This window comes from Hippopotamus amphibius, chromosome 16 (genome assembly GCF_030028045.1).
Source record: "Hippopotamus amphibius kiboko isolate mHipAmp2 chromosome 16, mHipAmp2.hap2, whole genome shotgun sequence".
NCBI lineage: Eukaryota > Metazoa > Chordata > Mammalia > Artiodactyla > Hippopotamidae > Hippopotamus > Hippopotamus amphibius.
In genome coordinates this window covers 18,754,184-18,775,112 of record NC_080201.1, presented here as the reverse complement: position 1 = coordinate 18,775,112, position 20,929 = coordinate 18,754,184, and the positions used below count along the sequence as shown (strand labels likewise).

The 20,929-nt window shown below is 57.8% G+C and overlaps 2 protein-coding genes across 5 annotated transcripts; one reads left to right on the top strand and one right to left on the bottom strand.

The window, feature by feature from the left end:
* Positions 1 to 4,837: 4,837 nt before the first annotated feature.
* On the top strand, positions 4,838 to 17,835 carry CARMIL2 (capping protein regulator and myosin 1 linker 2). Of its 2 annotated transcripts, XM_057711895.1 has the most exons (39): positions 4,838 to 4,914; positions 5,170 to 5,264; positions 5,358 to 5,408; positions 5,653 to 5,715; positions 5,813 to 5,937; positions 6,068 to 6,159; positions 6,368 to 6,438; positions 6,553 to 6,626; positions 6,770 to 6,845; positions 6,932 to 7,020; positions 7,146 to 7,240; positions 7,321 to 7,407; positions 7,497 to 7,609; positions 7,724 to 7,801; positions 7,931 to 8,007; positions 8,098 to 8,202; positions 8,383 to 8,452; positions 8,611 to 8,692; positions 8,791 to 8,887; positions 8,969 to 9,026; positions 9,171 to 9,343; positions 9,534 to 9,696; positions 9,778 to 9,879; positions 11,482 to 11,610; positions 11,694 to 11,807; positions 11,965 to 12,125; positions 12,211 to 12,298; positions 12,490 to 12,642; positions 12,761 to 12,827; positions 13,288 to 13,523; positions 14,384 to 14,484; positions 14,567 to 14,930; positions 15,017 to 15,139; positions 16,321 to 16,357; positions 16,501 to 16,572; positions 16,697 to 16,918; positions 17,075 to 17,155; positions 17,494 to 17,571; positions 17,653 to 17,835. In XM_057711895.1, exons 1-39 carry the CDS (start codon positions 4,875 to 4,877, stop codon positions 17,763 to 17,765), a joined length of 4,215 nt encoding a protein of 1,404 aa, XP_057567878.1. In that variant the 5' UTR covers positions 4,838 to 4,874; the 3' UTR covers positions 17,766 to 17,835. The 2 variants fall into 2 exon arrangements, with proteins under 2 accessions (XP_057567878.1, XP_057567879.1); XM_057711896.1 differs by lacking the exon at positions 17,075 to 17,155.
* Positions 17,821 to 20,602, bottom strand: ACD (ACD shelterin complex subunit and telomerase recruitment factor). Of its 3 annotated transcripts, none has more exons than XM_057711891.1 (12): positions 20,374 to 20,602; positions 20,149 to 20,282; positions 19,944 to 20,037; positions 19,780 to 19,856; positions 19,610 to 19,654; positions 19,464 to 19,498; positions 19,156 to 19,307; positions 18,996 to 19,077; positions 18,807 to 18,893; positions 18,250 to 18,623; positions 18,043 to 18,134; positions 17,821 to 17,962 (listed from the first exon to the last, which is right to left on the bottom strand). In XM_057711891.1, the coding sequence occupies exons 1-12, from the start codon at positions 20,470 to 20,472 to the stop codon at positions 17,884 to 17,886; spliced, it is 1,350 nt and encodes a 449-aa protein (XP_057567874.1). In that variant the 5' UTR covers positions 20,473 to 20,602; the 3' UTR covers positions 17,821 to 17,883. The 3 variants fall into 3 exon arrangements, with proteins under 3 accessions (XP_057567874.1, XP_057567873.1, XP_057567875.1); XM_057711890.1 differs by having other exon boundaries at positions 18,981 to 19,077; positions 20,374 to 20,539; XM_057711892.1 differs by lacking the exons at positions 19,944 to 20,037; positions 20,149 to 20,282 and having other exon boundaries at positions 18,981 to 19,077.
* Between the last annotated feature and the right edge of the window lie 327 nt (positions 20,603 to 20,929).

Below are 20,929 nucleotides of genomic sequence, written 5' to 3'. Positions count from 1 at the left end.
GAGCACAGGCTCAGTAGTTGTGGCACACGGGCTTAGTCACTCCTGAGGTATGTGGGATCTTCCTGGCCCAGGGATCCAACCCGTGTCCCCTGCATTGGCAGGTGGATTCTTAACCACTGTGCCACCAGGGAAGCCTTATAGATTAGTTTTCTGAGAAACATCCATATTGTTTTCCACAGTGGCTGCACCAACTTACATTCCCACCAACTGTGTAGGAGGGTTCCCTTTTCTCCATGCCCTCTCCAGCATTTGTTAGTTGTAGACTTTAATGATGGCCATTCTGACTGGTGTGAGGTGGTACCTCGTAGTTTTGATTTGCATTTCTCTAATAATTTAGCAATGCTGAGCACCTTTTCATGTGCATATTGGTCATCAGTGTTTCTTCTTTGGAGAAATGTCTATTTAGGTTTTCTGCCCATTTTTGGATTGGGTTTGGTTTTTGTTGTTGAGTTGTATGAACTGTTTGTATATTTTGGAAATTAAGCTCTCGTCGTTCACATTGTTTGCAAATATTTTCTCCCATTACATAGGTTGTCTTTTCATTTTTTCATGGTTTCATTTGCTATGCAAAAGCTTGTAAGTTTGATTAGGTCCCATTTGTTTATTTTTGTTTTTATTTCTATTGCTTTGGGAGACTGACCTAAGAACATAGGTACACTTTATGTCAGAATGTTTTAAGTCTTTAAGCCGTTTAAAGTTTATTTTTGTGTATAGTGAGAGGGTGTGTTCTCTTCATTGATTTACATGCAGCTGTCCAACTTTCCCAGCACCACTTGCTAAAGAGACTGTCTTTTTCCCATTGTATATTCTTGTCTCCTTTATCAAAGATTACTTGACTGTAGGTGTGGGTTTATTTCTGGGCTCTCTACTCTGTTCCATTGTTCTGCATGTCTGTTTTTATGCCATTTTTGATTACTGTAGCTTTGTAATATTGTCTGAGTCTAGGAGGGTTATGCCTCCTGCTTTGTTCTTTTTCTTCAGGATTGCTTTGGCAATTCTGGGTCTTTTATGGTTCCACATGAATTTTAAGATTATTTGTTCTAGTTCTGTGGAAGATGTCATGGGTAACTTGATAGGGATCACATTAAAACTGTAAATTGCTTTGGGTAGTATGGCCATTTTAACACTATTCTTCCAATCCAAGAGCATGGGGTATCTTTCCATTTCTTTGAATCATCTTGTTTCCTTTCTTAATGTTTTATAGTTCTCAGCCTGTAAGTCTTTCAGCTCCTTGGTGAGGTTTATTCCTAAGTATTTTATTTTTGGGGTTGCAATTTCAAAAGGTGTTTTTTTACATTCCCTTTCTGATACCGGTTCTGGTAGTTTTTGTGTGGAATCTTTAGGGTTTTCTATATATAGTATAATATAATCTGCATATAATGATTTTTATATCATATTCTTTTACCTCTTCCCTTTCAATTTGGATACCTTTTATTTCTTTTTCTTGACTGCTGTGGCTAGGACTTCCAATACTGTGTTGAATAGAAGAGGTTAGAGTGGGCATCCTTGTCTTGTTCCAGATTTTAGTGGGAAGGCTTTCAGCTTTTCACCATTGAGTATTATATTGGCTATGGGTTTGTCATAAATAGCTTTTATTATCTCAAGATAATTACAGGGTTTTTTAACCAAAATTCCAACTAACCAGTTTTCAGTGAAAAGTAAGTGACAGAGCCCGCGTGCCACAACTGTTGAGCCTGTGCTCTGGAGCTCGTGAGCCGCAACTGCTGAGCCCGTGTGTCGCAGCTGTTGAGCCCGTGTGCTGCAGCTGTTGAAGCCCACACGCCTAGAGCCCATGCTCCACAACAAAAGAAGCCACTCAATGAGGAGCCCGTGCATCACAATGGAGAGTAGCCCCCGCTCTCATCGACTAGAGAAAGCCTGTGTGCAGCAACGAGGACCCAATGCAGCCAATAAATTTAATTAATTTTTTAAAAAAAGTAAGTGACAGACAACAAGATGTGTGAAGCCTTTGGCTGGTTTGTGGCGTCTGTGCAGTCAGAGCTCACAAAAATCTGTATCATTTGGTGCCTCAGGACTATCAACCAGGCAGTCAGCAACTTGGACTGAGTGTTAGTGGCCTGAGGCTGTCAGGGCATTTGGTCTGTATTTTATGCATGGTCTAACCCCCACTGCCAACCAGGGACCAGAGTACCCCCTACCAGAGTTGTTTCAGTGGCCACAAAGCTTTTTAAAATTTTTAAGTATAGGGACTTCCATGGTTCCATGGTGGCCCAGTGGTTGGGACTCTGTGCTTCCACTGCAGGGAGCGTGGTTTCAGTCCCTGGTCAGGGAACTAATATCTTGCAAGTTGTGCGGCACCAACCTCCTACCACCCCCCCCAGGAAAAAAATTTTTTTAAGTATAATAGAAAATCTCTTCATAGAACAGCAAGCAGTTTATCTGTATCTTCAACATAGCTTTTCTATTCTAATTGTGTACTTCAAATTGTTTATATAAGTAGATTGGTTTTGGTTGGGGAGGGGGCAAGAAAAATGACATTCTGATGAGGCGAACGCTGGAAGGGGATTCCCCCATTGGCATAGCCCCATGATATATCCTGCGTGACTCCATTAAATATAAAAACCTTCACACTATTACTCCATACCAGAGAATTTTTGACAGGAGCCTCATGGCAGTTCTGGGAGCTACAGCCTGGTCTGTCATCCTGTGCTGCTGGAGCAGGCAGGGCTTATTCCTCATTATGAGCTTTTAGCATTTCTTGAGCGCCCACGGAGTGTCGTGCTGTCTAGAACACAGAGACAGTCTTGAACAAGTTGAAGGCCTCTCTCCCTCTCATGAGTCACGCACTTGTGGGAGCTGAGTCCCATGTGTTCACTTAGTCTCTGATAGCAGTTATGTTTGTCACTGTCACCCTGACAGCCAGCAGTTATAGAGATGTGTGGCCAGTCTGGTACCCCTGTCCTAATCTGCAGGCTGATCCTGGTTTCCTCCTCCGCAGCCCCCCCTGCCTGTTCCCATAGCACTCACTAGACAGGGACTGATGCCACCATGTGTGGCTGTTGGTCTCAAGACACCCACCTGGGAGTAGCTCAGATCTTTTGGCACTCATTCCCTCTTGTATTTCTCCTTGTCATTCTAAAAAGAAAAATTGCAGTGAGGGGGGGTTTTCTATCCTTCTGGAGTCTTAAGTTTGCCACAGTAAGTCTTGGCAAATGTGAGTGTTCACTGAGTTCCCAGACACTGTTGTGAGCACCTCTCTAAACACTTAATCCTTACACTTCGAGGTAATTTCATAGCTCCAGCTTACAAAACAGGAACTGGAAGCCCAGAAAGATTGACCTACTCAGTGTCAAACAGCCAATAAGAGGTGGAGTCAGGACTTGAATTCAGGCAGCATGCCTTCAGAACCTTCATTCTTGACCACTTGGCCATTACTGTGTGTGAGAGCCGCTGAGCTCGCACCCTAGAAGCAGTTGGTGGGTTCTGTGTGATCTTGTAAGAGTCTTAACCCTAACTCTCTCCTTTGAAATTGGGAGGCCAACAGAGCAGGATTTCCTCTTGCCTCTGTTGGCAGGAACTTGGCACCCTTTCCAGCTGAGTCCTGCCCTGTCGGCCCTGGGCTATCACACCTGGGCCTATTGCTTTAGGGGAGGTGGCTTCCTCCAAGTTGTTACTATTCAGTTTCTACTTTCCTCTTTGTCCTAGTCTTTGGTGGACCTCAGCAAAAGGAGATGAAATTTTTGGGGGGATGATGGTGGTCAGATACTGGACAATGTTCCCACTGTCTCCAGGCCTCAAGGTGAGGAGGGGTAGCTGGAGATGGGAAAGAGACCAAGGGACTCTGCCCAGTGTCTCTCACCTCCTCTCAGGTTATTTTAACTCTGCCTGGCGAAACTGTGGGCAGGGCAGAGGGCTGTTCCTTATCTCATAAATGGAGTTTAATTAGATTGTAATGGAAGAAAAAAAATTGAATCCCCTCCTGTGAACCCTGCAGAATCTACATCCCTAGTTTTTTATAGGGCATCATGCTCCTGTATGCATCCCATGACGTTCTGACGGCCTCCTAACCCTGAAGACAAGTAGCTTCCTTCTCTCCTAGTGGTCCCTCCTCCCCAAACTCTCCAGCTCAAGGAGAATGCAGACATGAGAGGAGCCCCACATACACTGCCTTTGCTCATGAGTCACTCCGCCGCTCCCTGCAGCCCTTGGGGCTGCCTCCTGATTATACACGCCCACCTTCTGGCCCTGACCCAGCCTGAACCCGATGAAAGCTAAGGAACCTCTGCCTCAGAGAAGGTCATCTGGTGTTTTTTGCATCCTTTCAACAGTTGGTGTCTCTCCGACGGGGTGAGGGACTCCAGATTAGGAGCAGCAGATAGGCTCCTACAGGTTAGGAGGGATCCGATGCTCCTTTCTCAACGGATGCCTCTCTTGCGTCCTGCCTGCTGTCCACCTCCCGTGCTGCGCTTTGGAGGGGACGGATCGAGGCGGGCCGCAGAGATCCCCGAGCGGGCAGCGCCCCCTGGTGCTCGCGGCAGGGACTGTGGTGCAGGGTGGAAGTAGGGGGGCTAGGAAGCAAAAGAGGCACGCGACAAGCGACACCCTCCCACACCTCCCCCCTCCCTCCCCAGGTCGGCCCTAACGGAGTAGCTCCTGAGCGACGGCGCGGGAGGGCAGCTGGGCAATCTGCCCCCTTCCTACACCGTCGTACCCGCGCGACATCTCCCTGCCCGCGGCGGCCGGGCGGGGAGGAGTCGGGCCGGGGGCGGCCTGGCAGGAAGCGGCGCGTACCTTCCGCTGCAGGAGGAGCAGGTGGCTGCAGTGCGGGCCGGGGCCCCAGGCTTCCTGTGCTCACCCGCCGCTACCTTTTCTCTTCGGAGCTCCTTGGGCCACCCGGCCGCTCGGCCGGCCGCATGGCCCAGACCCCCGACGGCATATCCTGCGAGCTGCGAGGTAAGCACTGGCCCCTCTTCCAGCCTACTTGGCTGGGAGGACGCAGTGCGGCCCCAGAACCAGGCCCACCCAGCGCCTCGTGGCACCCGGCAAGCGGTTCCCTCTGCTCCTTGGGAGGGCTTGGCGGCCCGGATCCGTTCCACTCCTTCCTCCCTGGCGCATAGATGAGCCCAGGCCCCCCAGCCCGGCACAGACCGTGGGCATGAATTGACCTCCATGGGAGGACCAGTTGTCCAGCAGGCTGCCCTTCCACAGGCGAGATCACCAGGTTCCTGTGGCCCAAGGAGGCAGAGCTGCTGCTGAAAACCTGGCTGCCAGAGCGAGAGGGTGCTGAGCAAGGTCTTATCCTGGTATGGTGGGGGCAGAGCCTGGGAGGGCCACTGGGAACCAGGCAGAAAGAGCCTCTTGCCCTGCCCAGGGTGTCAGACACTCTCTCTCCTCAGGCACTGCTCCGATGGAGAGCCTACCTACTCCACACCTGCCTTCCCCTGAGGGTGAGTCCCAGGGCCTGGCCGCCACCCCCTTGCCCTCCAGCAGCTTCCTGGATGAGGGCTGCATCTGTGGTGTTGTCCATCTTGTCCTTGTGGGCTCCACCCTTCCAACAACACTGGGCTCCTGGCAGCCGGCAGGACTGGAGTCTAGGCAGGTCCATCTCTGAGATCCAGGCTGCACAAAGGACTGGGCTCCCCGGAGGGTGGGGCTCAGGCCTTGGCCCAGGCTGACCCAGGTGCTCCGTAGGTGGACTGCACGTTCAGCTACCTGGAGGTCCAGGCCATGGCGCTGCAGGAGACACCCCCTCAGGTGAGACCTCTAGTAGCCCCACCAGGGCCTGCCGTCTGGTCTTCCCCTCCCCCACACCTGGCCCCCACACAGAGCCCGGCCCCCACCCCCCACCCAGGTCACCTTTGAGTTGGAGTCCCTGCCTGAACTGGTCCTGGAGTTTCCTGGTGTGGCTGCCCTGGAGCAGCTAGCCCAGCACATCGCTGCTGCCATCAGGAAGGTCTTCCCTCGCTCGACCCTTGGGTGAGGCCCAGCAACTGAGGGGGCTGGCGGGGAAGGAGGGCAGTGAGGGGCGCTCTGGATGACACTGTGGGCGGCCTCACCCCCAGGGGCTAGAAGCCCTCTGTCCCCTTCTCCTTCATCCCCTCCTCAGGAAGCTATTCCGGAGGCCCACACCCCAGTCCATGCTGGCTCGGCTGGAGACAAACAGCCCCTCAGAGGCCACCTCATCTAGCAGCCCATGCGGTAAGTGCCAAGGTGGAGCCACACAGGGCTTCCAGCCTACCCCCTCCTGCACCCCCCGAACCCTGACCCCTGGATTTGGAGGTCTCACAAACTGAACAGAGCCACTCAAGGCACAGCCACTAACCAACTTGGGGCTGATCTTCCTGCATCTCTTTTTGTCTATCTCTTCCCCCACCGCTGCCCCATCACACCCCTGGCACCAACCCAGGTGGCTTCTCGGAGACATACGAGGCTCTGTGTGACTACAATGGCTTCCCTTTCCGAGAAGAGATTCAGTGGGTGAGAGTAGGGCCCTCTCTGGGGGCTCTGGAGACATCTGATCCCCCATGTGCTTTGAGTCCCTCCCTACTCCTTGTGGTCCCAAGCAAGTTGGAGATACTTCTTCCCATCCAGGACGTGGACACCATCTACCATCGTCAGGGCTGCCGCCATTTCAGCCTAGGAGACTTCAGCCATCTGGGAAGTCGGTGAGTGGCCTGCCAGGGCCGTGAAGAGAGGAAGGTTCTATGACCCACGTTCCTCGGCCTTAGCCTCTCCATGGAGGGGGATGCTGGGCCTAGGATCTGGCTGGAGGGCCCTGAGCTCTGCTCCTACTCCTTCTTCCACCCAGGGACCTGGCCTTGAGTGTGGCCGCCCTGTCCTACAACCTGTGGTTCCGGTGCCTCTCCTGCATGGACATGAAGCTGGTGAGAGGATGGGGGGTGGGGGGGCAGCGCGTGGTGGAGGGCGCAGGTGCAGCCCCCTGAGCCCCACCCCCCACTCTGGTTCTCAGAGCCTTGAGGTCTCGGAACAGATTCTGCACATGATGAGTCAGTCATCCCACCTGGAAGAGCTGGTGCTGGAGACCTGTGGCCTGAGGGGGTAGGGGGGACAGGGTAGGGATTGGGGAAGGGAGTCCAGCGGCTTGGGATGGAGAGACTAGAGGCGTGGGGAGGAGCTGGGAATCCAGGGTCAGAGCCTCCTCACACCTGGGGTCTGGTCCCCAGAGACTTTGTCCGGCGACTGGCCCAGGCACTGGCGGGGCACACAAGCTCTGGGCTGCGGGAGCTCAGCCTGGCGGGGAACCTGCTGGATGACCGAGGTATGGCAGAGCCTGAGGGACCCCCGGGGGCTCGCACTGGAGGAGGTGAGACTCACATGGCTGCTGCCCCCATCCCGCAGGCGTGGCTGCACTCAGCAGACATCTAGAGCATCGTCCTGGAGCCCTCAGGAGACTCAGCCTAGCGCAGACTGGGTTGACGCCTCGAGGTAGGTGGGCCGAGGCGGGGGTGGGGGAGGTGGAGCTGGGAGGTGGGAGGTGGGGCAGCCTGATTGTGAGCCCCCTCCTCCACCGCCAGGAATGAGGGCTCTGGGCCGGGCGCTGGCTTCCAATGCAGCCTTTGACTCTGCCCTGACCCACTTGGACCTTTCTGGGAACCCCGGAGCACTGGGGGCCTCGGAGGACAATGGGGTGAGTGGCTGTCCTTAGGGCGGTGATTGGGGGCGCCGCAGGCAGTGGGGTGTCAGGAAGCTTTTGGTGGGATGATCCCTGAATCCCTCCCTCCCATCTCCATCCTCCCACCAGGGCCTCTATAGTTTCCTGAGCCGTCCTAATGTTCTGACGTTCCTGAATCTCGCAGGCACTGACACCGCCCTGGACACTGTGAGGGGGTGGTCAGTGGGGGGATGATCTGTAGGGCTGGCCGGGCCTGGGACCCAGGGGTCGACTGCAGGGCGGGGCGGGGAGGGGCTCTGTCCTCCAGCCAGCGTAGCCCACGCCCTCCGCCCACAGCTCTTCGCAGCGCTGTCCCGCGGCTGCTGCGCCAGCCTCACCCACCTCGACGCTTCAAGGAACGTCTTCTCCCGCACGTAAGGGGGGCGGGGCGGAGGTGGGGTGGGACTCTGCCGGGAGCCGCCTCCCTGCGCCAGGAAGCCCACTCCTCCGGCTCCCCCACCCAGGAAGTCCCGGGCTGCGCCCGACGCGCTGCAACTCTTCCTCAGCCGCGCCGGGACGCTTAGGCACCTTTGCCTGGCGGGCTGCAAGCTGCCGCCCGACGCGCTCAGGTCAGTGTCCCTGCCCACGGCCACGCCCCCGCGGCCCCCACCCAGGCCTGGCCTCTGGCACCTCAGCCCGCTCGTAGGGCACCCATGACCTCCCCGGCATCCTGGCCCTTCCTTCATGCTATTCGCGCTCTGGGGCCCCTGTTCCCAGCTCCCGCCACCCCCCGTGACATCCCCTCCCAGGGCGCTTCTGGAAGGCCTCGCGCTCAACACGCACATGGACGACCTGCACCTGGACCTCAGCGCTTGTGAGGTGAGCGCCTGGCCCGGACAGGCGAGCGGGCAGTGGGCCCGCGCGTTGGCCGCGGGGCTGGGGCTGCCAGCGGGAGCGCTGGGCCGTTGGGCGCCTGATCCCACCCACCTGTGGTTTGTTGGCCTGAGCGTGTTCCGCCTTCCACCTTCCACCTTCAGCTGCGCTCGGCGGGCGCTCAGGTGATACAAGACTTAGTGTGCGATGCTGGCGCAGTGAGCTCCCTGGATCTGGCGGATAACGGTGAGGCCGCCCAGAAACCCATCCTCCCACCATCCACCAAATTCCCACCCCTCCCATGCCCGCAGCCTCGCCTTGTGCGTGACTCGAGCCACCCCCAGGCTTCGGCTCGGACATGGTGACTCTGGTGCTGGCCATAGGGAGGAGTCGGTCCCTGCGACACGTGGCGCTTGGAAGGAACTTCAACGTCCGGTGCAAGTGAGCCCCCATCCTACTCTTGGGCCTCCCAACAGCACCCCACCACCCGGGTCTCCCGCCAACCTCTGCCCCTGCCCGCAGGGAGACCCTGGACGACGTCCTGCACCGGATTGTTCAGCTCATGCAGGATGACGACTGTGTGAGTTGACGGGACCATGCGGGATCCTCAGGCAATGGACCCCTGTCCTGTGACCCCTTCTTACTCCTGCTCCCTGAGACCCTGTGACCTACCCTCCTTGCTGACCCCTGACTCCAACCACAGAGGGCTTTCTCTTAACCTCAGCCCTTGCAGTCTCTGTCCGTGGCTGAGTCGAGGCTGAAGTCGGGCGCCGGCGTCCTGCTCCGGGCCCTGGGCACCAATCCTAACCTGACAGCCCTGGATATCAGCGGCAACGCCATGGGGGACACTGGCGCCAAGATGCTGGCCAAGGCGCTTCGAGTCAACACGAGGCTCCGGTGGGCGGGGTCGGGGGTGGAATCCATGTGGGAGGAGGACGTGTATGCAGGGGCTTACTGAGCTGAGGGGCAGGGCTGAATGAAGCCGAGAAAGTGGAGGACAGGTGTGCTCCAGACGAATGGAAAGGCCAGTGGGGTTGGGTGGAGCCTTTCAGAGCTCCACCCCCGACTGAAGCCTGGCATGGCCCAGGTCTGTGGTCTGGGACCGGAACCACACGTCTGCTCTGGGCCTGCTGGACGTGGCACAGGCCCTGGAGCAGAACCGCAGCCTGAAGGCCATGCCTCTGCCACTGAACGATGTGGCCCAGGCGCAGCGCAGCCGCCCTGAACTGACAGCACGTGCGGTGCATCAGGTGGGGGTTCCCTCTCTTCCCCTGCCCTGCTCTGTGCCGTGGCCCCGCCCCCCAGCACTTCTCAGTATCTCTTGTGCCCAGATCCAAGCCTGTCTCTTGAGGAACAACCGTGCAGACCACGCCTCTACTGACTGCACCTCCCGCCCGAAGCCACTAGGTCTGGGGTCAGACCCTTCTGAACAGGTCAGAGTCCCCTCCCTCAACCTTGAGCACACACAGAAGGTAGGGGATGGAGAGAGCTGTGGCAGCTGAGAGCCTCCATGAGTCCCAGGATCTGACTTTCCTGGGGCCAGGGTGCCTGAATCCTGCTATCCCAAACAAGTCCCCTGTCTCCTTGATCTGGAGAGGAGCCAACGGCTCTTGAAATAGCGCCCCCAAATAACACTCCTAGCTGCCTTTTTAAAGCATTAAAAATTTTTTCTAATTGGAATATAATTGCTTTAAAATGTGTGAGTTTCTGCTGTAGAACAAAGTGAATCAGCTGTATGCATACATATAGCCCCTCCCTCTTGAGCCTTCATCCCATCCCACCTCTCTAGGTCATCACACAGCACCGAACTGAGCTCCCTGTGCTCTGCAGCAGCTTCCCACTAGCCATCTATTTTACACTTGGTGGTATATATATGTCAATGCTACTCTCTCAGTACATTTCCCTTCCCCTTCCCACCCTGTGTCCACAAGTCCATTCTCTACATCTACATCTCTTTTCCTGCCCTGCAAGTAGGTTCATCAGTACCATTTTTCTAGATTCCATATATATGCATAAATATATGATATTTGTTTTTGTCTTTCTGACTTACTTCACTCTATGACAAACTCTAGGTTTAAAAGCATTTTTAATTTCTTTTTCTTGGCTGCTCCTTGCAACTTGCAGGATCTTAGTTCCCTGACCAGGGGTTGACCCTGGGCCCCCTGCAGTGGAAGTGTGGAATCCTAACCACTGGACCACAGGGAATTCCCTTAAAGCATTTAAATAGGCTTCCCTGTTAATGAGGTATTTTAAAATCTTCAATCAATTCTTCCCATCCCCAATTGTAGCCCCACCTGTGACTTCCCATTCACAGGGCTTCCTTCCCCTCTCCACTGACCTTTGTTGTGGTCAAACCCAGCAACCCTTTTTCTCGCTTCATCTCCCTCTACTACCTTGCCTTGGTGAGATGTTCCCCATCCATCCGTTCCCAAATCCCACTTCTCTCCCAAGCTGCAGGGCCCAGGCATCGTGACCCAGACACCCTGCAGGGGTTTCACGTTCTTTGTCCTCAAGTGATCTCATCATCTTCCACAAAACTCTTCTCTCTACTCTGGAGCCCAATCTCACTGGTGACCACACCCACCAAATGCTGTGGACAGAGCTCTCTTGGCCACATTGAAGCCCCCACAGACCTCCTTGGTTCTTCTGCCTCTTGACCAATTCTCGAACACATCACTCCTTACTCCCAACCCAACTATCCTCTTCTCCCTCCTGGCCCTACCTCACTGGCTCCTCACTCCCATTTCTCTCCATCCCACAATCTGTCCTCTAGCTGGATGAACAGACTGAGCTTCTAAAACACTGACATGACTAACAGCTCTTTTCCTTCCTATCCTGAACACTTAGGAAGTATATATAAAGTCCCTGCAATGAACCGAAGGAGACACTGTTCTCCCTCCTTGAATAGGGTTCCTAAGTGGCTGTCCTGATGGTATCAGCTTCAGGATGTCACTCACCCTGTTGGAGACCTTGGGAAGGAGGCAGTCAGGGGACAGGAGGGGACCAGACTGAAATGGATTCCTCTTGCCCTCCAGGAAGTAAATGAACTTTGTCAGTCAGTGCAGGAGCATGTAGAACTGCTGGGCTGTGGGGCTGGGCCCCAGGGTGAAGCTGCCGTGCACCAGGCCGAGGATGCCATCCAGAACGCCAACTTCTCTCTCAGTGTGAGCACCCCCTCCCACTACAAGGACCCTTCCCCTCTTAGTCGGGTGTCAACTTGCAACTCCTTTTCCTCCTTGGCCTCCAGATTCTCCCTATTCTATATGAGGCTGGGAGCTCCCCAAGCCACCAATGGCAGCTGCGGCAGAAGCTGGAGGGCCTTCTGGGACAGGTGGGCGAGGTCTGCCGCCGGGATATTCAGGTAAGATGGTGCCCTTGCCCTAGCCCCACCTCCGTATGCAGGCTTGACCCCCATCCGTAGGCTTGACTGTGATCTCCTGAGTCAATGTTCTATGGGGGTTGGAGCCAATCAGTCTGGGCCCCAGCCACACCGTCACTGTGCTCTGACCTTTGCCCAGGACTTCACTCAGGCCACACTGGACACAACAAGGAGCCTCTGCCCGCAGATGCTGCAGGGACCCAGATGGAGGGAGCAGTTAGAGGGGGTCTTGGGAGGTTCAAGAGGTCTCCCAGAGCTGCTCCCAGAGCACCTGCTGCAAGATGCCTTCACTAGGCTCAGGTAGGCTGGATAGGGTTGGGCTGGGCTGGGTTGGGCGGGGCTGGGTAGAGACAGCGCACTAACCCTTGCCCTCTGTTGCTATCAGGGACATGCGCCTGTCAGTCACAGGGACCTTGGCAGAGAGCATTGTGGCTCAGGCTGTGGCAGGTCTGAGTGCAGCCCGGGATCGGCTGGTGAGCAGGAACTGCGTGCTTACACACAGACGCGCGCGCACGCGCACACACACACCTGGCCACTGCCTTGCAGGGGTTCTGTAATGTCTTCTGTGTTCATGTAGCCCAGGGGTATTTCAGGGTTCCCTTAGCACTGATAGGACTGCGGCTGAGGCCCTGCGGGCCCATCTTTGGGGTGCCTGGTATTGCAGGTGGAGAGTCTGGCTCAACAGGCAACAGAAGCAATGCCCCCTGTCATACGGCCGCTAGATGGAAGCAAGCCCAGCCCCTTGGGGCCCGGGGAATTGGAAGGTCTTTTCTTCCCTGAGGAGGAGAAGGTAAAGGAGGATGAAGAGGAACAGAAGGTAGGTGGTCCTAGAACTCTGGGCTTAGAACCCTAGATCTTCCCATCTTGTTCTGGCGTGTGGAAGGTGGGGAGGCAGTTTCCCCCACCCCAGGCTGAGTTTGCGCCCTCCCCACCAGGATGACAGTCCTCCACAGAAATGGCCTGAATCCAGCCACTGTCTTCACCTGGTCCTCTCCACTCACAGTAAGTCAGGGCTCCAGGGAAGAGGCTAGGCTGAAGTTCCGTTAGACATGGACACCTGGACACATACATTCAGTCCTGTCCTCGGAAATCCCTGACCCTTGAGTGGGCCAGGCCAGGCCCCCCGTGCAACCTACAAAGTTGGGATCTGCTGTGGTCATTTAGCAGAGGGTGGGACCTGAGCATTCGACACGGTCTCCTCTCCCCTTGTTACCTCCCCTCTCTTCGTCCCCTGCCCTACCCCCAGCATGCGCATGCTTGGCGGCGCTGCGGAGCCGCGCGCCGCTCGGGGCCGCGCTCAGCACCACGGACAGCGGCAGCGGGGGAGGGGCGGGCGGGGGGGCGGGCGGCGGCGTAGCCGGGCCCCTCCCCGCGCCCTGGGCGGGTCCCCCGCCGCCCTAGCGCCGCCGCCACCACCTCCCCGGGCTTGGCGCTCGGTGCGCTTCTGGTGCTCTCCCCTCAGGTGCTGCTGAGGAACCAGAGCCGGAGCTCAAGCTGGCGGCTCCGGGGGAAGATGCAGAGCCGCAGGCGGGGCCATCGGCTCGTGGCTCTCCGAGCCCCGCCGCCCCTGGGCCCCCCGCCGGCCCGTTGCCTCGCATGGACCTGCCACCCGCCGGGCAGCCCCTGCGCCATCCGACCCGGGCCCGGCCGCGGCCGCGGCGCCAACACCACCACCGTCCGCCGCCCGGGGGCCCCCAGGTGAGCGCCCTCCCCCCACTCCAGAGCGCATGGAATTGGGGGTCGCGAGTGGCCTGTTCTCTTATGAGTGATGGTGGGCAGGGAGGTGGGTAGTGGGGGCCCAAGACCACCCGGTCATACAGCCGAGTTCTGGCTTCTTTCTAGCCATCCCCCACCTCAGGCCAGGCTCATGTGGGGTCACGAGTGTGTGGATTTCGTTGGGGGAGCGCCTGGGTGTAGGACTCTGCCTCAGGTTGGCCGCTGCATGCGTGGATGTGCGAGAGGGGATGTCTGTCTTATCCTCCCTCTCCCAGGGATACTGAAAGATGCTGGGCCCCCTGGCTGTGGGGACAATCCTGTGTCTACTGCACGTCGGCGCGGGTGTATGTGTGGGCTGGGTACTGGCGCGGGCAGTGGGCACAGGGCCGAAGGCGGGGAGGAGCCTGCTTGAGGCACCCCCAGAGGGTCTGACGCAGCAGCAGGCGCCGCTGAGCCGGCAGCAGACCGGGTGGGGTGGGGGTGGAGGGTATTGCAGGGAACTGTTTGGAGCAGAGGGGGTGGCAAGTGGGAACGTGCAACCCAGGGGGTGCGTGGGTTCTAGCCCACTGGTGATCAGGTGGTTCAGGGTGTTTAGGATACCCTGTGGGACAAGAATGGGTGTGAGCTATGTATGTCCAGGGCCAACTACAGGCGAGGGGGGTACGTGAAACTTGCATCTCTGCCCACCAGCTAGACTGTGGGAGAGCTCGTGTCAGCAGCCCCACAGGGTCACCGCAGGTCCCAGGTCCTGGAGTTGCACAGACCCTGCTGTTAGACAAGGAAGGTGGAGAGAAGTCATGGTTGCACTCAGCCTGGAGCCTTAACCCTGTGGTGTTCCTCAGGTGCCCCCGGCCCTGCCACAGGAAGGGAATGGGCTCAGTGCCCGCGTGGACGAGGGTGTGGAGGAATTCTTCTCCAAAAGGCTGATCCATCAGGATCGCCTGTGAGTAGGGGCAACTGCAAGGGGTGGGAGAAGGGTGGGTTGCTCCACGGGCTTTCCCACTCACTGCTGGCTGTCCCCACAGCTGGGCCCCCGAGGAGGACCTGGCAGCTGAGGGGGGTAGCACCCCTGTCCCCCGTACACTTCGAAAGAAGCTGGGCACCCTCTTTGCCTTCAAGAAGCCTCGTTCAACACGTGGGTCACGGCCTGATCTAGAGACCAGCCCTGGGGCAGCTCCCCGCTCTCGAAAAACCACACTTGGGGACTTGCTTCGGCCACCGGCCCGTCCTGGCCGTGGTGAGGAGCCTGGTGGGGCTGAGGGGGGCACCAGCAGCCCTGACCCTACTCGCAGGAGTCGGCCTCGATACACTCGGGAAAGCAAGGCCTACTCCATGATACTGCTACCTGCTGAGGAGGAGGAGACAACACTGGTTGCCAGAGCTGACAAGGTGAGGCCTGGTGACAGGGAGCGAGGGCTCTGCTGGAACGGTGAAGGCAGTGGGCTCTCTCCCCACTTGGGTATCTCTGTCCCCAGCGGCGGCCCCTGGAGCGGGGAGACACTGAGCTGGCCCCGTCCTTTGAACAGCGAGTACAAGTGATGCTGCAGAGGATCGGCGTGAGCAGGGGCAGCGGGAGTGCCGAAGGCAAGAGGAAGCAAGTGAGTTGGGAAGGGGCACACGTGGGAAGTGAGGAGGCAGGTGACACGTGGCTTGTTTTATGTGGGTGATTTATGTGACCAGGAGGAAACTCAGGACACACAGACAGGTCTGTTGATTCTTCCCCCTCCCCACAAGTCATCAGAGTCAACCTTTCTTCCCTCTTGGCTTCTGCCCTGACCCAGGCCACTGATATCTCCTTGTTGAAGCGGGAGGGTCCTTTCTCTGCACATCTAACAGAAATCCAGCTTTGTCATCTGCATTTGCAACAGCAAATCCTCCAGGGGCTCCCTCTTTTTTTTTGTTTTAAATGTATTTATTTATTTATTGGCTGGGTTTGGGTCTTTGTTGCTGCACACGGTCTTTCTCTGCTTGCGGAGAGCAGGGGCTACTCTTCATTGTGGTGTGCGGGCTCCTCATTGCGGTGGCTTCTCTTCTTGCAGGGCAGGGGCTCTAGGTGCACGGGCTTCAGTAGTTGCAGCACACGGGCTTAGTTGCTCCACGGCATGTGGTATCTTCCTGGGGCAGGGATCAAACCCATGTCCCCTGCATTGGCAGGTGAATTCCTAACCACTATGCAACCTAGGAAGTCCCTAGGGCTTCCTCTTGAGACCCTGCCCTGACTCCTAATCCTGCTGCCTCAAGGCCTGATGGTGGTCTCAGCCCTGGTCACTGCTTTCATCTCAGAGCCTCTACCCAGGTTCCTCTGTCTGGAACTTCCAGCCTTTCATGACCACCCATGGCTGGCTACACCAGGTCCCTCTTCATCCATCCCTGTATTTCCCTGTGGGCCTTCCTTGACTGTTCCATGGCCACCCTGCTAATGCCACTCTGGTCACAGTTCCTAACAAGAATCATCACCCTATGGACTGTCCCTTTAATAACTTTTCAGGAAAATAAGAAACACATATGAAGTGAAACTCAGTTTGAATTTAGAAACATTGAGGCATAAAAAGTAAATCACAGAATTAAGAAATTACTTTGTGTCTGTGCTTGCACATGTTTCTGTGTGTTAACTGTCCACCATCACAGACGGAGCTCCAAGAGGACCAGGACTGGGTTTGCCATGTTCTTGCACAGCCCACGGTGGGCATTTAGTGGTGGTTATAACAAGAATGATTAAAAGGACAAGGCTAGCATGAGGGTGGCACAGGACCAAGCTTGACTTCCCTATTTCCCACAGAGCAAAGATGGAGAGATCAAAAAGGCTGGCTCAGATGGTAAGCGGGACCCTGGGCTAGGGCAGTACATTTTGGGGGAGGAGGATAGTCCCCACGGGGTTTGCTCTCCCTGAGGGAGGAGTGGGAGAAGCCATGTTTGTCTTCCCCTCACCAAGCCTAAGCCCCCAGCCCTGCCTTTGCAGGTGACATTATGGACAGTTCCACAGAGGCCCCTCCCATCTCGATCAAGTCCCGCACCCACTCTGTGTCTGCTGGTGAGTGAGGGCCACTGTGTATGTTGGGAGACATGCAGGGACAGGCTGGGGGGGGATCACACCACTGGTCAGGTTCACCTCCAAAGCCTGGCCCAGGTCTTGGCTGACACCCTTCTCCTTGCAGACCCTTCATGCAGATCTGGTCCAGGGGGCCAGGGGCCTGAGTCTGCCACCTGGAAGACACTGGGGCAGCAGCTGAATGCAGAGCTCAGGGGCCGTGGCTGGGGTCAACAGGATGGCCCGGGCCCCCCCTCCCCTTGTCCCAGCCCAAGTCCCCGAAGAGCCAGCCCCTCCCCAGACAGCCTGGGCCTCCCAGAGGATCCTTGCTTAGGTTCCAGGAACGAAGGTAAGCAGGTACCCTGGCCCCCACCCAGTACTGGGCTCGGGACTGGAGGAGTCCCTGCTGGGAACTCAGCTCCTCTGGGGACCCTGAAGGTGGGAGGCAAGGGCTGGAATGGGGGCAGCTGTTGGGACCACACCCTGATACCCTGGCCTCCCCCAGATGGCCAGCTGAGGCCGAGGCCTCGCTCAGCAGGGCGACGAGCAGTGTCTGTGCATGAGGACCAGCTCCAGGCCCCTGTTGGTGAGGGGAGACACCTCCATGTGTGCTTGAGTGCAGGAGGAGATGGGGGAGGGTGGGATCCCTTCGTGGCTCTGGTCCTCGGAGGGGGCCACCAGTGGTGTGAGGAGTTGAGAAATCAGGGAGCCAGGGTCCAGGAGCAAGGGTATGAGAAGCCCTTCCTACTAGCCCTGGCTCCACCTCCACAAGAGCAACCCCTGCCTGGGGTGGGAGGATACAGGGGAAGGGGGAGGCTCTGAAGGCAAGTGTGTGTGTGTGTGTGTGTGTGTGTGTGGTGGGGGGAGTTGAGGACAGATAGCAAGCCCTTAGCAACCCCCCCCAAGTCTTTCTGTATTCCTCAGAACGGCCCTTGCGGCTGCAGCGCTCCCCTGTCCTCAAGCGCAGGCCAAAGCTTGAGGCACCTCCATCTCCAAGTATAGGTGAGAAGGGGCTGGGGCCAGCTGGGAGGGTGGCAGGACTACTCAGTCCAGTCCTGACTCTTCCTCTCTCTCCCTATGCAGGATCTGGCCTTGGAGCCCAGCCTCTACCCCCACAGTCTACAGAGCCCTCCGGCCCTGAGTGGAGCCCACCCTCCCCAGCCACAGACCAAAGAGGCGGCGGCCCCAACCCCTGACCTTCTCCTTTCCTGCCGCATGAGATTATTTTATTAAAAAACTTAAAGAAAGCTGGTGTGGAGCACTGTGTATTCCACCCCCAGGCATGGGCCTGTGCATGTGTGCTCACATGACTCCTCACACCTGGGGTAGTTCAGCCTCTGGCTGTGGCTCCATCAGAAAGTGCAAGGCCCAGGCCACGAGCTGGGGAGGGAGCCTGGGAAGAGAACCATGGTTGTAGGTCAGTGGAGACTGGGACGGGTAACCAAGAGCGTGGGGGCAGCCCCAGGCACTCACCTGGCAGCTTGGACCTGGGCACACAGGGAGGGGCATGGTGGCTCGTACTCATACTGGAAGGCAGAACCATCACGATGCCTCTTTGGGGGGTCCTGAAAGGGGTATGGTGTCTGGAGAGGGGCCAAAAAGGCCCCTAACCTCATCCACAGCTATCCCCAGCCCAGCTCTACCATTCTACCATCCAGATGTAGGAGGTGCTATGCTCACCCAGACAGGGCTGGACTCCAGGGCTCCCTTGGTGGTTCTTGTCCTTGGAGAGTGCTGCCAGGTCTTTGGGGGTAACCCTAGCTCCTTGAACTCCAGGCTAGGTCTCTGGGCGCTGGTTCCATGGGCCTGGTGTAGACTGGGGACATGGCCAAGGGGTGACAGACTTGGAGTGCAGCTCAGGGATGGGGAGTTGGGTACGCGGCTGGGGTGTGGGGAACTGGGGGCCAGGGAGCCACGGGCTGAGCAGATGGCTGAAGGGGGCTGGGAGCTGCCCTTCTGCGCTGGGTCTGGAGCAGCCGAGGACAGGGCAGGAAGAAGGCTGATGCTGGCACCACGTTCCTCCGACAGCATGTGGCTGGGAAAGGCAGGGGTTCCTGAGGAGGAGGGGGACTCACCATGAGCACAGTCCTCTCAGCTCAGACCCGCTGCATGATCTATGAGCACAGGCCTGCAGGGACGGTGTCCACCCCCCACCCAGCTGTGCACCCTTTCACAGCATCCTGTGCAGCCCAGGCACCTGATAGCAGCAAGAACATGTGGCCTGAGCACCACCTTACCTGAGAAACTGGGTGAGGAAGGAGGAGAGGAGAGCAGAGCCAGAGACAGGTCCTGCAGAGCTGGGTGTGGTGGGGGTAGCTCAGGGCCTGGGGGTCAGATCAGGGGAGGCTTATCAGCCCTGTGGGCACTAGGCACACAGGCGCTCCCCTCTTGACCTCTCCGGTCCTCCTTACCCTGTGCCCTCTGACCTGGGCCCAGAGAGCTCAGGATTCGCTGGTCATTGTCAGAGATGTGCAGCCATAGGCTGGGGACAGTGCACACAGCTTCTCCCTGTGGAATGAGAACATTCAGTTTGACCCTTGCCCAACGCCCCACCCCGACATTTCCCAAGAGAAGCCCCAGACTGACCGTGGCTCTGCCGCGTGAGGCAGCCCAGCGGGTGAGTGGGGGTGCTGTGTGGGGGCCTGCCAGCATCAGACAGCTCTCAGCCAGGCGCACTAGCGCCCCCCGATGCTCCTGGTCCTCCTCTACCTCATCCAGAAGTTGGGAGAGTGAAAGACCTAGGGACAGGGGACCAGGGGATGGGCTGAAGCTCAAAGAGGAGGAAGGGGGGTGGGGTGGGGGGCGGAGAAGGGCTTATTAAGGAAGCAGAGGAGTGAAGTCTGGAGCGACCATTCTACAGGGAGTTAGGGCACCTAGCCGACCCCTATAAGTACCTGCACTCAGAGAGGTGGACTCTGAAAGGTGCTCCCTAGAGAAACAAAAGACACAGGCCTGAGGAACAAGCCTGAAACCTATCTACACAGATTTGTCACCCCCTGACCGAGCCACACCTGACCCAAGAGCCCAACCCCAAACTCACTCCAAGCAGTCATAGAGCTTTTTCCGCACATCCGGGTCCTGGTTGCTGGGAAAGAGTAGTGGTGGCAGTCAATGTAACTAGGGGCCCAAGTCCTCAAACCCACAAGACCTATGTCAACGCTAGCCAGGCCAGGCTGGGGAGTACAGAGGGAGGGTGGAGGCATCACTTACCAATCCGTCACCCGTTCCCGGGGCTGCTCCGTGGGCAGCAGGCTGAAGCGGTCCACCTGGAGGTAGAACTCCGCGGACTGCAGGGGGTGAGTTCAGGGACCAGGTCTCAGGAGTTGTAAGGAAGTCAGGCCCAGTAACCCACCGAAGCCGGCCTCACCACTCACCGCGCCTCCCTCGGCGACTTGGACGCGGACCCCGCAGTCCTGCAGCAGCAGTAGCCGGCCTTCCGCCCCTTGAAAGCCGAACTCCTTCTCCTCCCTGCAGCCGGCACGAGGCTCACCTTCGCGCTCGCCTGAACACAGCCCCGCCCACCTGCGACCCGCCCACCTCGGGCTCCAACCTTCCCCGGCTCCGCGGAGCCTCTCTCACCAGTCTGAGGCGTTCAAGGCCTCCCGCGTCACCAGACATCGGATACTGTGAGTCCCGTCGGACACAAGCAGCGCGGCCCCGTCAGACGTGTCAGGGGCGCGGGACGGGCCCGGAGCCTCGGCCTCCTGCAGTACCTGACGGCGGCCCCCGGCGTCAAACCCACTGCCCTGGGGCCCAGCCCTGGTCTCCGGGCCCTGAGAAGGGTTGGGGGGGGGTGGGTCTCACCTTGAGCAGCTGCCCCGCCCGCGGTCTTGAGAGTGCCTCTGACCCTAGGACCAGCTCTCGAATCCAGGGTCGCAGGACCAGGCTCCCCAGGCCTGCCATTCCCGCCGCTCTAGCCAGGCGAGCACCTCCCGCCCGCGTTTCCCGCGGGCGCCGCGGCCCCGCCTCTCCTCGGAAGAGGAAGCGCGAGACGGCTGGGCGGGACCTGAAGTTGAGGCCCCGCCCATGAGCGTGCCCGCGCGTGCGCACAAGCGTGTCCTGTTAGGGAACTTGTGTGCAGACTCCTGCTGGTTCAACTGGATGCTGTCATGCTTACGCTCACCCGAGCATCTCTCCAAGCAGCGGCCCGTCCTTTGGGCCGTTCTTCAAGACTCCTGTGGCAGGGGCAGGAAGGGGCCAAGGGCTGGCTGGGATGGAGAGGGAGGGATCTGGGGCCTGAGGCTGCAGCCAAGGGTGGTCCGACGAGTGGCTCGAAGCCACTTCAACGCCTGTGACCCCAAGGAGTTCAGCAAGCATTTGTTGTAACTCAGTTTCCTCATCTACAAAATGCGCAGTCTTG

What these genes read in the sequence shown, in the direction of transcription:
- CARMIL2 (XM_057711895.1), top strand. Translation starts at nt 4,875, where the DNA reads ATGGCCCAGACCCCCGACGGCATATCCTGCGAGCTGCGAG. An exon ending in TGCAGGAGACACCCCCTCAG is followed by an intron (nt 5,716 to 5,812) that starts GTGAGACCTCTA and finishes CCCCCCACCCAG; the next exon opens with GTCACCTTTGAGTTGGAGTC. An exon ending in TGGTTGCCAGAGCTGACAAG is followed by an intron (nt 14,931 to 15,016) that starts GTGAGGCCTGGT and finishes CTCTGTCCCCAG; the next exon opens with CGGCGGCCCCTGGAGCGGGG.
- ACD (XM_057711890.1), bottom strand. Translation starts at nt 20,472, where the DNA reads ATGGCAGGCCTGGGGAGCCTGGTCCTGCGACCCTGGATTCGAGAGCTG. An exon ending in TTCCTCACCCAGTTTCTCAG is followed by an intron (nt 18,624 to 18,806) that starts GTAAGGTGGTGC and finishes CCTCCTCCTCAG; the next exon opens with GAACCCCTGCCTTTCCCAGC. An exon ending in TGGAGTCCAGCCCTGTCTGG is followed by an intron (nt 18,135 to 18,249) that starts GTGAGCATAGCA and finishes TACCCCTTTCAG; the next exon opens with GACCCCCCAAAGAGGCATCG.